The sequence below is a fragment of the Calliphora vicina genome, chromosome 1 (genome assembly GCF_958450345.1).
Source record: "Calliphora vicina chromosome 1, idCalVici1.1, whole genome shotgun sequence".
NCBI lineage: Eukaryota > Metazoa > Arthropoda > Insecta > Diptera > Calliphoridae > Calliphora > Calliphora vicina.
This window is the reverse complement of record NC_088780.1, coordinates 87,271,096-87,287,315: the sequence shown is the minus strand read 5'-3', so window position 1 is coordinate 87,287,315 and position 16,220 is coordinate 87,271,096. Positions and strand designations below refer to the sequence as shown.

At 31.7% G+C, this 16,220-nt stretch overlaps 3 protein-coding genes across 3 annotated transcripts; all 3 read left to right on the top strand.

Moving 5' to 3' along the window:
* The first annotated feature begins 678 nt into the window (after positions 1–678).
* Positions 679–1,380, top strand: LOC135951323 (uncharacterized). Its single transcript, XM_065500961.1, has one exon. It carries the CDS (start codon positions 679–681, stop codon positions 1,378–1,380), a length of 702 nt encoding a protein of 233 aa, XP_065357033.1.
* Positions 1,381–6,767: 5,387 nt separating this feature from the next.
* Positions 6,768–7,469, top strand: LOC135951316 (uncharacterized). Its single transcript, XM_065500949.1, has one exon. It carries the CDS (start codon positions 6,768–6,770, stop codon positions 7,467–7,469), a length of 702 nt encoding a protein of 233 aa, XP_065357021.1.
* Positions 7,470–14,628: 7,159 nt separating this feature from the next.
* Positions 14,629–15,379, top strand: LOC135949584 (uncharacterized). The gene is made up of 2 exons (XM_065499179.1): positions 14,629–14,643; positions 14,723–15,379. Exons 1-2 carry the CDS (start codon positions 14,629–14,631, stop codon positions 15,377–15,379), a joined length of 672 nt encoding a protein of 223 aa, XP_065355251.1.
* The last annotated feature ends 841 nt before the right edge of the window (positions 15,380–16,220 follow it).

Sequence of the window (16,220 nt, the reverse complement as noted above, 5' to 3'; positions counted from 1 at the left end):
TATGGGATGTGATGCTCTAATCTGGCAAGCTTGTTATGGCATTATCTATTATTAAGAAATTAAGAGCAAATGTAATAGAAATTAAGTCAGACAAAATTTTCAAGCTTGTTAAAAATAAGGAAGACAATTTATTTACACGACTTTTGTTAATTTTTTTGTAAAATGCGTTCACAAATGTTGAATAAATCTAATATTTATACCAAATTTGTGACAAGCAATAATCGAGAATATATATCTCAAAATCATTCACATGTACAGAATTTTTATTCGGCATAGAACTATTTATAGACACACTGGTTTTTATTATTTTTTAAATTTAAGTTCACCATAATTCATGATATTTTAATTAACATAACAAATATAATACAAAAATTAAACAATTCTTCGGTCACACTAGCAAACATCAATTTATGTGTATAAAACAAACATTTATGTGCAAATTTAAAATGTTTGTTAAAATCTAAGGGAAACCATCAACAAAACATAAGTTATTGCAATTTTATACAAACAGCTGCAGTTTTATGTATCTGCTAAAGAAATAATTGTTAGCTAAGAAATACATCTAACAATATAAATGATAGAGGGTGGACTGAAGAAAATCATACTTTAACGAACAATTCAATTGACAATACTAAAAAACTAACTCACATACTTTCAACATTTCCAAGTTAAATCAAAATGCGTGCCTTTATTGTTCTCTGTTTAGTGGCTGTTGCCTGTGCCGATCAATTGGGCTACAACTATCAACCTGTTGCTCATTCCGCTGCCGGACTATCATTCGCTCCTAGTGGCTCATATGGTTCTTCATCGGATAATGTTCCTTCTTATGCTCCTCAAGGATATAATGCTGAAGCTTCCCACGCATCTCCATCATATGCTCCCCAAGCTGAACTTGAAAAGGAATTTTATACATTCAGCGCTAACGATGACGACTTCAATGATCCCGCTGCTTCAAACCAATACTCCAATGCCATCAAACAAGGTCTTCGCGTTATTTTCATTAAGGGTCCTGAACACAGTGGTTTGGAAGATGCTGCTCTTGCTTTAGCCAAACAGGCTACTGGTCAAAAGACTGCCATCTATGTTCTCAACAAACAAGCTGATCTCTCAGATTTGGCCAACAAACTCAATTCTGCCAACAAGAATAACAACAACAAGCCTGAAGTACATTTCGTCAAATACCGCACCCCAGAGGATGCTGCCAACGCCCAAAAAGCCATTCAAGGCCAATACGATTCTTTGGGAGGTTCTTCTCAATCTCATAATGGTGGTGTTGCTCCTGTATTGAACTTTGCATCAAGCGCTCCAGTGTCTGCTCCCGCATACGCAGCATCTGCTCCAGGATCTGCTTATTTGCCTGCTTCGGTTGTACGTTCATAAAGATTTTAAGAAGTTGAATTTTATATATAAGTGTTATTATTGTTGTTTTTTATTTAGTTTAATAAAATAATTATTGTTTAAATTTTTTAAAATTTTAACTATCAGTGTTTAATTTCATTATTGTATATCAGTTTGTTTCGAGTCATTCATTCACATACATTTCAAATCAAAGAACAAGTAATTGGTAAGACATTTTCTTTGTAATCATAATAGTAGTTTAACCTTTATAAATATTACACTGATCAGGGGGGCGCTATGTGGGCTCAAAGTTGGGTACCTTGCGTGTGCTATTTATCTCTTACTAGGACTAGGAATTTTTGAATTTTTTTCTTTACAAACCATCTCCTAAAAATTTCGAATCGAATAAAAGAAAAATCAGCCAAATCGCTCCAGCCGTTCTCACGTGATGACATTACATACATGGACCATTTCATTTTTATATATCTAGATAATTTCCGAGTTATAGGTATTTCAAAATTGAAATTTTAAAATTTTGCTAAATTACGAATAACATAAAAAAGATTTCAGAGCAATATTAATTATGGACCCAAAAATAAACGATTTTCAATTTAAATATTCAAAAAATAGTTGATTTTTGTGTTTTTTTGGGCGAAATGGTGACTTAACTCTTTTTTTATTAAAAATAAACTTTCTTTAAGAACATATAACAATTATATATTTTTCTATAAGGTATCTTTACGAAGATCATTTTGGGGTAAAAAAGACGCCCCTACGCCCTTCGGAATGTAACCTATTTTTTATCAAAATTTTTATCCAGATCGGATCAGCCGTTTAGAATTACCAGACTTATTTCCAACAAATTTTGATTCTGCCTCACTGTGCAGTGCTATCATATGTGATGAATTTAAATTCTCCCACATGTATAAGCTGAAAGAAAATTATAAATGCATAAGCAAAAATCTATTTAACTGTGCACTGTTTTTTTACTTATTCAGCATTCATCCTACTACCCATAAATTTTAGATTAAGTTGCATTTTCACAATCAGAGTTTTTAATATCTAAAGAGAGTACTTGTATTTTGTGGTTTCAAATTTAAGTGATTATTATGATCAGAAAGACTTGGCAAACATAAAATCTATTACTCCAGAACAAGCTTTACACATAAAGCTTGGGCTCATGAAAAACTTCATGAAAGCTATGGATAGGAGTGGTGTTGGCTTTTTATATTTGAAAGAAAAATTCCCTAAAATGAGTGATGCAAAAATTAATAAATCCATATTTGTTGGTCCTCAAATCTGGCAGTGAATTTTTAATAAACGTGACCTTAAATTTTCTCGGAAATCACAGATCAAGCACCATAATAGTATTGTCTCTACTTATAAGGATTTGGGCTGTAATATGTCATTGAATATACATTTCCTACATACATATTTCTTTCCTAATAATTTAGGTGCCTTCAGCGATGAAACCGGTGAATGATTCCACCAAGACATTTCTACGATAGAAAAACGATATCAGTGGGTTCCACGAATGCTGGCGGACTGCAGTTGGACATTACAAAGAGACATTTCCGAAGCAAAGTACAGAAGAAAATCATACAGATACATTCACGTTAATATTACATTATAACAAAATAACGTAATTTCATTGATTGACAAAAATGTTCATGTTAAATGCAAAAACTGTTTTTTTGTTTACCAGTTTTATTTGTTTTTTATACCCTACACCGCCAAGTGGGGAGGGTATAATGCGTTTATGTAGATGTTTGTAACGTGCAAAAATATTGTCCCAACACCACCTTAAAATATACCGATCGACTCAAAATCACTTTCCGATTAAATGATGTCCGTCCGTCTGGCTGTCTGGCCATGTAAACTTTGTGCGCAAAGTAAAGGTCGCAATTTTTAAGATATTTCGATAAAAATTGGTACATATAATTTTTTTACCGGTCCATTATTTCACCTAGCCCCCATACAAATGTCCTCCCAAAATTGGACTTTATCTGTCATAAATGTTTAATTTATATATGTATCTCCACAAATTTTTCTTCAAATAAGTTTTATATATACGGAATTCACATCACCAAATTTTATTATGATCGGTCCATAATTAGTAATAGCTGCACATGTAAGACCTGCTTCCGATAATCACTTTAACGAGTATAAATCTCTTAAAAATGTTGGTATACACATAAAATTCAACAAAAATAACTTTCATATGGACATAAATCTCAACCTATCGATATAGCGATCGGTCCATAATTGGTCATAGCTCCCATAAAATGAGAAAAATATTTTTGCTCATTTACTTAGTGTAGCGTATTACATGGTCGGGCTTGACCGACTATACTTTCTTACTTGTTTTCTACTATATTTGTTTCTTAAAATTAATGTTAATAACATTGACACCTTTTAATAACACAGGCCGACAAAATTTGAAAAACCTAGGTCGAAAGCCTGGGACTAGAGTGTAAGAACTATTGTCAATGGTTTGAGTAGCGCTGAAGAATTTCACATCAGATTTTCGAGACGTTATGTCGCTCAAATTCAACTCTTTTCTTATTCCCAAATTCTGAATTTTATGACAGTGGCAATTTATAACCAAAGGAGCACATTTTCTGCTACACTATGCCTTTCTGGATACCAAAATTTTTAAGAGTTTTATGCTCATTAGAATTATGAATCGATTCGCTTATTTGTGGAAAAATTTGTGTGGAAATCTATATAAATCAAGCATTTATGGCCGAATAAGTCCTATTTCGAGAGGACATTTTTGGTCCGATTTTACGAGTTTCAACAGGCTTCATCTTTGGATAGATAACACATCGAAACAAATTTAGAGGCTCTTTAAATTATTATAACACCGAAACTACTGAGGCGCTTAAAACACAATCATTAAACGGATCTAAACTTTTCTAAGTTTATTTTTGAGTTATCATAAATTATGTGGAGAAACGTTTAAAAAAATTCACAATTTTACAAAAATAAAAAAAAACTTCTCATTACTTAAGTGGTTTAAAAAGCCTCTAAAATTTCTTCGATTTATTTGCCCTGGACAGTCAGCCAGACGGATGGACTGAAAATGTTAAGTCTACTAAGGTGTGTGTTAGATTAATATTACCTTCCTGTCTTTTTTATAAAATATGAACAAATAGCCTGAATATAAGTACAGGTAAGCCTCCATTTACGCGGTACTTTATTTACGCGAATACGATATAACGCGAACTCAAATTAGCAACCATTTTTTTAAATACGCGACTTTTTTTTATATAACGCGTCAACAAACAACAAGAAACGAAAAAAAACACAAGCGAATACAGATTTCTTTTTTGAAAACTTCGTTAATTTTTATGAATTTTTTGTTATGTTTTGATATCTTTTATGTATTCTAATATTTTGTTTTTTGAATTGACATTTTTTCCTTAATTTTCGAGAAGAAATATTTTTTTAGTTGAGTTTTTACTTCGCTTTTGTTTTAAGTAAGTTTTTAAAAGTGCAAATAAAATAAGTTTACTTAAAGTATATATCGTCGACATAAATACAAACGGACGTAACTACATTTTTATTGTTTTTACAGTATACGTTATAAAATCAATAATAATAGAGTATTTTTCAATCAATCAATGGCAATTGTTCAATCAATCAAAAACTCGATTTTAAATTTTTGTGTAGTTACGTCCGCTGTCATTTAAAGTGACTACAGTAATTTTTACTTACCTGCACAACCAACTTTGCACGATATTTTGTGCAGGTAAGTTAAAAGTGCAGTTAACATCAGTTAACTTACCTAAAATTAATAAGAAGTTTACAACACAATTTTTTATTCAAAATCGTATTTTTCTTATTTTGTTTTGATTTAATTTTATATTAAGCAGCTAACATTTCGTTCTAAATTAGAACCTCGTTTTACGCGAATTTGATTTACACGCTATTTTTTTGGGCCCAACAAACCGCGTAAATGGAGTCCTACCTGTATATGTATGTATATGTATATTAGAGTGTACCATCTTACAAGTGTACCATCTTAGTGCGCCGTACACCCGCTAAAAATATTTTTTTTTGCAGCCTTTTTACATTTTTACTATGACCGACCGTTATGTAATTTGAGGAAAGGACTTCTATATATATACATATAACTTGGTTTTGTTAAATTTGAAATTTATGCTAGTTGAAGTGATTTTCGGAAGTGGGGCTTATATAGGAGCTATGACTAATTATGGACCGATCGTTACAATTTGGTGGTGCGAGTTCGGCTTACATAAAACTTATTTATGCTGAATTTCGTTTGGATATCTATAAAACTAAGATATTTATGAAAGCTAGGAGAAATAATTGTCCGATTCTAATAAAATTCAATAGACTTCTTTCTTGGAGTAATAGAAAAGCTTGTACCAAATTTTGTCGAATTGTCTTTGACAAAAAGACACGATTTCGTTACATCATACTTATACATCCGACGGTAAATGCAGACTATTCTGTGGATCTTCAATTTTCTGACATCAGATTGGTACATTAGGGTAGGAACAAAGATCTGGTGGATAAATATTAGAACGGTATACTTGAGGTCAATGGCCATTAGAGCAAAACATTGGTCTTCCCGATACAAAAACATTGATATATCATACTTTAAGATCCAACTGTAAATTGCAAAGATAAAACAAAAAATGTAAAAAGGTGACCTCTACGTTCGGCAAAAAAAAAAATAAAAAAAAATGTCGAAACTGTGTTGCAGAACTGCATTTTATTAGGGGGTGTACGGCGACTATTGTTTTCGAGGTACAGTGTAATGCATATGTTTCTCAAAAGGTAGTTAAAAAGAATTTTGAAACTTTTTTTTATCATATACTTACATAGGTATGCCATTGCAGGTTTTCTGGCATAAAAACTGAAAAAGTTTTTTAAAATAGAAAGATATCTGAGGGAGCCTACTTTGAATTCCTATTATGCTCACAAGTGGTTGTATAAGATCTTTTTAAAATATTGCACAGAATCTACATTTACTAAAGCAAATTAAATTTATCATAAATTATGGGATTTTAACAATGAAAACTCATTCATTTGCTTTTATTATACAAACAAAAAAAACAATTTGTCGGTCAATCTTTCAAACAAAAAAATTCATACACTTTTGTCTACTCTGCTTTATGCATACCAGACACTTAATTTTTTAGTGCAAATTTGAAATGTTTATAAAAACTTAGGGAAACCAACAATAACTAATTTTAACTTATTGCAATTTTATACAAATTGACAAATTATGAGTGCTGCTGTTTTATATCTCTGCTAATGAGGTATTTGTTAGAAAATATATCTAGCAATATAAATGGTAGAGGGTGGATTGAAGAACATCATACTTTAACGAACAATTCAATTGATAATACTAAAAACCTCAAAAACCATATCTAACCTAGCATAATCCTAGCAAAATGCGCACTTTCATTGTTCTCTGTTTAGTGGCTGTTGCCTGTGCCGATCAATTGGGCTACAACTATCAACCTGTTGATCATTCCGCTGCCGGATTATCATTCGCTCCTAGTGGCTCATATGGTTCTTCATCGGATAATGTTCCTTCTTTTGCTCCTCAAGGATATAATGCTGAAGCTTCCCACGCATCTCCATCATATGCTCCCCAAGCTGAACTTGAAAAGGAATTTTATACATTCAGCGCTAACGATGACGACTTCAATGATCCCGCTGCTTCAAACCAACACTCCAATGCCATCAAACAAGGTCTTCGCGTTATTTTCATTAAGGGTCCTGAACACAGTGGTTTGGAAGATGCTGCTCTTGGTTTAGCCAAACAGGCTGCTGGTCAAAAGACTGCCATCTATGTTCTCAACAAACAAGCTGATCTCTCAGATTTGGCCAACAAACTCAATTCTGCCAACAAGAATAACAACAACAAGCCTGAAGTACATTTCGTCAAATACCGCACCCCAGAGGATGCTGCCAACGCCCAAAAAGCCATTCAAGGCCAATACGATTCTTTGGGAGGTTCTTCTCAATCTCATAATGGTGGTGTTGCTCCTGTATTGAACTTTGCATCAAGCGCTCCAGTGTCTGCTCCCGCATACGCAGCATCTGCTCCAGGATCTGCTTATTTGCCTGCTTCGGTTGTACGTTCATAAAGATTTTAAGAAGTTGAATTTTATATATAAGTGTTATTATTGTTGTTTTTTATTTAGTTTAATAAAATAATTATTGTTTAAATTTTTTAAAATTTTAACTATCAGTGTTTAATTTAATTGGTCAATTCACAAGGTAATAATATCCTTAAGAATTCAAAAATGACAAATTTCCGAAGATTTAGTACACATTTCCTATTAGAGTAACTTCGGGTAATGTGGACTACCGTTTTGTATTTTCAAAATTTTGGCCACAATATATGTATATGGATATTAAAAAAGTTGTGAAGCAATAAATTAGCTAATGTATTCTATAATTGTTTTTGCAGTTGAAAATTTTTTCCGTCAAAGGATAAAAAATGTATGTGAAAATATTGTACGGAACCCAAAAACCAGCATTAAAAAAATTGGAGGATAATATGGACTAGTATTTAATACATAAAATTCATGAACCAGCTAATCATGAATGATTAAAAAATTTAATTTCAATATATTTTTATTAATACAAACTAAAAAGTCGCGTTCTTGGCTTAGATAGATTGCTTACAAAGTACATAGTTATTGTCGGGTAATATGGACCAGTAGTACAGAATCAAGTAATTTAAGTGGTCCAAATTACACGAACTTGGGTTACAGTGGTAAAAAAATATTTTTACCAAATATATGCAAAACTACGTGTCCACTTTAACTATATAAAACAACCAAACATTAAATTCTACCAAGTAACTGTACCAAATTTTGTTTCTTACTTGGGCCGAAAAAAATGTTGAGCACCCGCATTAATTTCAATACAAGAATAAAAAGCCAACATATCAATTACTCATGAAAGCACATGTGCAATTTTCGTTTCAATCAAATTGTAAAATGTACGACAAATCAGTTTTATTATACCTTCAATAGTTCCTGAAAAAAGACACTGGTCCACATTATACGCATAGTCCACAATACCCGAAGTTACTCTAGCATCCAAAAATAAAAATAAATTTAAGGAGACCTTTTTCATATTAAACAAAAATTTAATATAATCCGGTTGGTTTTTTGAAGAAAAAAATCGAAACCGTTTAACCGGTTTTTTTGAATTTTCCGGTTTTTTGGACACAGCCAGTTCTAGTATTCTGACAAGAGAATACTAGAACTGGCTGTGCTAATTTCTCTGATAAAATTGGTCACATTTTCTTTAAGATTTCACGATTCCTGCACCGTCTCCCAATAGAAAATGTACACATCAATAATGCCAGAGGAATAGGAGAATTAAGTTTTGAAACGTCGACCATTTCTTTAAATAAGGCTCCAAATCCCAACGTAGTAAGGCCAAAGTGTCTTTTCAGTGGCACTTCTTTTCTCTAGCTCAGCTCAGTGGAATTATTTTCACCGATTTCCCCAAGAATAATAATCAAAATATGTACTCTTGAACGGGAAGGGACCGGAACTCTCTTAAATCTTGGTAGAAACTCGATTATCATTTTTATAGGTATACTTAATGGGCATTAGAGTGGCCCCTATTTTTAATTTTTGATGATCCCAACATCTTAAATTGTTCTCCGTCATCTAAATACTAAATCCAAAGATCAAATTTACACAACTTTTAATCTGTTTATATATTGAGTTTTAATCGGCTCAGTAGTTTTGGAGTTACAATAACAAATTGAAGCAAAAAATATATGTTTTACGTGAAAAACCAAATTTTTGTGTTTTCATGAAAAATCGAAAACGGCAGAACTTGTTCAGGTTTATTACTTTTTCGCAAAGCCGCATATAATAGTAACAAAATGAGATATCGATCATAAAAATCGATTGATTCTTTTCGAATTTATTCACAATTAAGTGAATTCGCACATTTTCATAAAATTTTACTTTCTTGTTTGATACACATAAAATTGAGTAGTTAATGTTCTTCTTTGATTGACTGAATTCTAAAGACATTGGCCCATAATCATAGTCAAAAATAAAGAATACTTTAAGAGAATTAAACACACCTTTACTTAAGAGTGGACTTTAGGTCTATCATAGACACGTTAAAGTATTTCTGACGTTGAAGTCGACTCTAAATATAAAACTAGCTGAAGCTGTTATTAACTCGTTTAACAACAGCATCAGCTGTTCTTCACCAATTAAAAATGTTCGGCAAAAAGTAAAAAATGTTTAAGTTACAAGATATTGGTAGAGATTTTGCAATTATTGAACAGTTATCAATAAAATTAGTAACAAAATATCCTAATTATGATATTAATCGTATCTTTTCCATTTTTCTACTACAAACAACTTTTTTTTCTTTAGTTGTCCCTGTTACTTTTATTGTTTACCTTTTTTGTTTTTTTTTTTAATTTTGTATGTCAGCAGTTCAGCGTTGCCATTTGTCTGTTTTTTGTTGTATATTGTATGAAAAAATTTTCTACATTTGCGCTGGCACCCAGTGAAAGTCGGTTCAATTTAAAACATACTTTAATTTTGACTATAGTTGCAAATTAATAAAAAGTAGGTTTTTATTTTAAAGTTGTTTTTAAAAAGAACCGACTTTAGTCTTTGACTATGATTATGGGTCATTTTCTTCATGCTACATATATGCAAATTTCCACATATACATATGTTGCGTTTCAATCGGCTCAGTAGTTTCGGAGTTATAATAACAAATTAAAGCAAAAAATATATTTCTTATGTGAAAATATCAAATTTTTTTACTTTAAAAAAATCATGAAAAATGGTAAATGGCAGAAATTGTTTAGAATTCGCTTATTTTCAAAAAATTGTATGTGCGTACAAGCGTGTACTTGGAGTGTAAATTTTACATGATTTTGTTATTGTAACAAAAATTTTAACAAAAACAAAACACATGCAAAATTAATGTAAAATGTCTATGTTTGAAATATATTCATAGAAACATTCCTAGCTTTAAATCATAAAATGGTAAGTTTATTGAGCTGCGCCTAGTACATGTCGCAATTTTAAAAACATTTTTATAAAATTTGGTTGAAATCGGTCCCCATACAAATGTCTTCCCGACATAGAACTTCATTGGTCATAAATTATTAGTTTATATAGGCATCAACACAAATTTCGCCGAAGTTCGGTCAATAACACAGTGCAACAGTGAAAAAATCAGACGATCATGACTGTATAGGTTCGACTCTACTACCAAAAGGTAGTAAAAAATCAGTGGGGCCTCTAAAAAAGGTGTCATCAGTTTTTGGTTAACAGCTAATTCAAACTTTGTGATACGGCTTAACTTTATATGGGAATAATATAGCTAGGAGTTCGCCAAATAAATTTTGTTAAAATTTAAAAAAAACTAAAATTTTTAAGCTACAAAGTGGTTTTTAACAGTTATTTAGAGTACCTAGATATGTTCAGATTGCATTTATATGTTCATAAGAGTTATTCAGATTTACCGTAGCTACAACTTTGCTGAATATTGTTAGTGAAAAATTAGGAGTCCCTGGAAGTTATTCTAAAAAAATTAAAAAAAAAAATTTCTTCCAATATTTTTTCAACAAAGGTGCCCGAAAAAGCTATTTTTTGGAAAACAAGATTTATTTGGCAGACTCTTAGCTATATTATTGCCATATAAAGTTAAACCGTATCTCAAAGTCTGAATTAGCTGTTAACCAAAAACTGATGACACCTTTTTTAGAGCCCCCACTGATTTTCAGAAACTTTGGGGGCCCATAAAAAAAAACCGGTCACCAATAAACAAACCACAAACACAAACCACATCTCCCACATGAAGTCATCTTCCGAAAATCACTTTAACAAGCATAAATACCTTGAAAATTTTGGTATCAAAATACACAGGAGAACAAAAATTCATATCCAATTACGAAATTCATAAAGTCAACTGAATATTTTATAGAAATGAGACGACCTATCACAATATAAAAACCCAAAATTTTTAAATATTTTATTGAAAAAATAATATTTTTTCTTATTAAAATTTTAACACTTTTTAAAACATTAAAATAACATATTATTTGAAAATCCGCTCAAATATCAAACTATATTAATAACAGAACCATAAAAACAATTGCCCAATTCACAATTGGAGTCGTATCGTTGTAGCGTTGTATGTCGTAATTTTTTTTATTAATATTTTGTTTTTTGTTTGAAAAATATTTATGACAAACAACTTACAACGCTACGACTCCGATTGTGAATTGGGCAAAAAACACTAGTTTACAAATCAAACATTTTTGTTTGCTCATGGAATGAAACTTATATTTTTGAGAAGAGCTAGGGACGCTAGTTAATTGACCATTTTTTGTTGCCCACCTATACGTCAAAATTTTGAGATATATGGGTTTTTATTTTTCACCTGCCCTGAGTACTACTAATGCATACTGTAGTGTACCGAATTGTAGTAATTAAGTATTTACATTGTTTTTGGGTACTCAACACTCTGGCGAAGCTACTAGATACTTTCAGAGTTGTATTCTCTTGACAAATTCCGAAAAAAATTTACGGGAATAAAATAAATACTGTTTAAAAGTACATCTTTTCTGTAGATAAAAGTTAATAAATCGCTATTAAATACAAAACTCTAAAGTAAAAACTATTTTAAAATGTCTTCTAGAAAGTGTAAAATAAACCCAAACCATTTTTGTTTAATTTGCTGAAAAATTATTCAGTCAAATCGAGGTTTTCCTATAACACAAACACTGCAAAATGCTTATTTACATTAAAAAATTACGTAAAAGCTTTAGATAAGACAAAACCAGCATTTCAATATTTATGCAGCGTGTTCCCGAGTCTTTCTGAGGCCAAAATAAAAGAAGGGATATTTGTGGGTCCTCAAATAAGAAAAATTTTGGTTGATACCAAATTTGAGTGTCTATTAACCTATGTTAAAAATGCAGCATGGAATTCTTTTAAACTTGTTGTTCAAGAATTTTTGGGGAATAAGAAAAGTCAAAATTACAGAGATATTGTTGCGAATTTATTACTTAATTTTGAACTGATGGGTGTAAATATATCCCTCAAAATTCACTTTTTACATTCTCATGTGGATTTTTTCCCGGAAAACCTCGGACACATGAGTGACGAACATAGAGAGCGTTTCCATGAAGATTTGAAGTTTTTGGAGAGGAATTATCAAGGTTTTTGGGATCAGAATATGCTAGGAGACTACTGTTGGAGTATCGCGAGGGAGACAAATGAAAATAATTATAAAAAGAGGACTAAAACACTTTACTTTTAATTTATGTGTCCTAATTTAATGTACATTTTTATATTTTTCGTTTTTAATAAATATCTCAAAAGTTTGACGTCCAGGATTTTTTTAAATATTTTTTCCGAAGTTAGAAGACCTAAATACACAAATCCCCATATGTTTCAATTCATGAGCAAAAACCTTGTAAACTAGTGTAATTAATAAATATTTTACAATAATTAATCCAAATATGTATAATCAATACGCCATAAATAATATTTTCTATACAAAATAGCATTTTCTATAGAAAACACTGTTATGCACAATGTTTTTTATAGAAAATACTGTAAGACTGTTATACACAACGTTTTCTTTAGAAAATACTGTTATACACAAAGATTTCTATAGAAAATACTTTTATACACAATGTTTTCTATAAAATGTTCTCTTTAGAAAATACTGTTATACACAATGTTTTTTTTTCTATAGAAAATTAGCTGACCGTCCCGGCTTCGCTCGGTAGCTATTAATAAATTTTTATTTTGTATGAGAGGTACCACGCCCATTGTACCTATATAGGTCAATTGCGAATCTAAACCATCCAGGGAGCCACTCAAACACACACAAACAATGTCATCCAAATCGGTCCAGCCGTTAAGGAGGAGTTCAGTTACTAACACATGTAGAGAAGAATTATATATATAAAGATAATGTTATACAAAATGTTTGCTATAGAAAATACTGTTGTACACAAGGTTTTCTATAGAAAATACTGAAAAACTGTTATACACAATATTTTCTTTAGAAAATACTGCTATACACAATGTTCTCTTTATAAAATACAATATTTTCTATAGAAAACACTATTGTACACAATGTTTTCTATAGAAAATACTGGAAGACTGTTATACACAATGGTTTCTTTAGAAAATACTGTTATACACAATTGTCTATAGAAAATACAGCTATATGCAATGTTTTCTATAGATAATACTGTTATACATAATGTTTTCTATAGAAAATATATATTTGCAAAAAAATATCTTCACATATATGAATTTTTATTTGGCAGCACAATATTTTTGGGTATACTTTCTATAAATGGCGATTGTTTAAAGCTTTAAATAGGACTGAAATCTGTTTAAGCCTAAAAATAGAATCAGTATTGTATATGAATGTGATTTTATAAAGGTGTTTGAAGAAAATATGGCCGACTACAACATTCATTCTTCACATAACTAATAAATTACAAGACAATAGACATGACCAAGTTTAAACAAAATTCCAAACAATACAAAATCAAATGAAATTAAATGATCTAATGGTAGCAAACAATAAATAAATATGTTCTAATACATTATTCAACGAAATAAAACCAGCTTCATCACTCGTTCGGCACTACCATCAATAAACTTACAATGGAATTTATTAAAATTTAATTTGAAAATAAAACAAGCAAAAAATACTCGTCAACACCCAGACAGTCAAAGTCAATTTGTGAAGTAATAATATTATGCATTTTTTGTTTAAATCAATTATGACGAGTTTTACAAAAAAACAACTAGAATTAATATGCAAAAATTCGGTATTTGGACGGTTTTACTAAAAAGACATCAAAAGACATATTTTTAAAAACGACAACAACAACATTAAAAATATTATACGGCAGCGATCGTTCACGATGCTGAAAATCACAGTGGAGGAAAACCAACAAAACTATTTATACTTAGAGTACAATGCATTGATTAAAGATTAAAGACAGAAGAAATCTGGCGATTTGTAGGCGGGTTTCTAAACAATACAATACAGCCAGACAAATGGACGGACAAACCGACAGCTAACCAGCCATCATTTGTTTACGAACTAAATATAATTTTTACAATACATGACTTTAAATTAAAGACCTCCGTGTTAGTCATATCAAATTAAGAAGTATAAATAAAAGAGGTCGTTTCATAGCTTGATAAAAACAGAAACAGTTTGAACTTCAAATAGTTAGAACACAGAAACAAACAAATCAAAATGCGTGCTTTTATCGTAAGTGTTATTCAGTGATTTCGAATCCATAATCATCTAAGGATCTAAAATAATGTAATAATTTTGTTTTCATTTGAAGGTTTTATGCCTGGTTGCAGTCGCTTGTGCCGACAAATTGGGTTACAACTACCAACCTGTTGGTCATTCCGATGGCGGTTTATCCTTTCAACCTGGATCTGGTGTAGGAGTTGGTGGTTTGGATTCTGGTGCTTCTTATGCTGCTCCTTCATACTCAGCCCCCGCTGAGTTCGACAAGGAATTCTTCTCATTCTCTGCACCCGATAGTGAATTTGATGATCCCAATGCCGCCCAAAAGATTGCTGGCAGTGTGAAACAAGGTCTCCGTGTTGTCTTCATCAAGGGACCCGAAAACAAGGGACTCGAAGATGCTGCCCTCGCTTTGGCCAAACAAGCTGCCGATCAAAAAACTGCCATCTATGTCCTCAACAAACAAGCCGATATTGGAGATTTGGCCAACAGACTCAATGCCCTCAACAAGAACGGCAACAACAAACCCGAAGTTCACTTTGTCAAATACCGCACTCCTGAAGATGCCGCCAATGCTCAAAAAGCCATCCAAGGCCAATACGATTCTTTGGGCGGTCCTTCTCACTCTCACAATGGTGGCGTTGCTCCCGTCCTCAACTTTGCTTCTCAAGCCCCAGTACGCGCTCCCGCAGCTCATGCTCCCGGTAGTGCTTACTTGCCTTCATCTGTGTTCCGTCGTCGCTTGTAAGTGTTCAGAGGCACATAACCAAAGAGACTGATCTGTTATTATTTTTATCTTGTTATTAACTTTGTTTTAAGTTTTGAATCGAATAAATGTTTGTTTTAATATACATTTTCTAAACAAATGCATTATATTTAATTATTATCCCAGAGGTGAAGGAACCGACATAGAACTGATCCCGCGATTGGTTCAAATTGGTTATAATACTTTATATGAAAGCGATCTGTAACTGTAACATGGCGATGAATCTGAGGCAGGTCATGGAAGAGAGTGTGTTTTGCAGACATTGCCCAGCAGTTCTAGGAAACAGTCCCGAACTAGTGATTTTACCCATCATTTACGGTGGAAAGTAGATACTTCAATAGATACGTGACTAGTTATTTTAACACGTGCATGGATACATTGACTAATTGCTTAACTGAAAATACAAAATTTTCTTGATTTTGTGAATGATCACTAACCAAACAACAAATAAAACTAATTTTGTAAATATCATATTTGATTTTTTATACATGGGGCATTTCATGTCAAGTGAAGCAACTTTTGAAATTGATGTCTTCCCATCGGGATTAAATTTTCTATTAGATAATAACTCAGACAAAATTTTTCAACAAGATCGGTAGAGAACTTACTGAGTTAGAGGGGGTCAAAATTTGACATTTTGGCCAAGCAAATGTTTTTTCTTATCCATGTAACTTAAAGTTTAGATAGCTCTTTCTTCAATCTTTCGAAAAAAAATATTTTTTTCCGAAATCAAAAACTAACCATGGTGCAAATGTCATCCCGGAAAACATCGATTTCAAAAGTTGGTTCACTTGACATGAAATTCCCCATATATGTATATTAT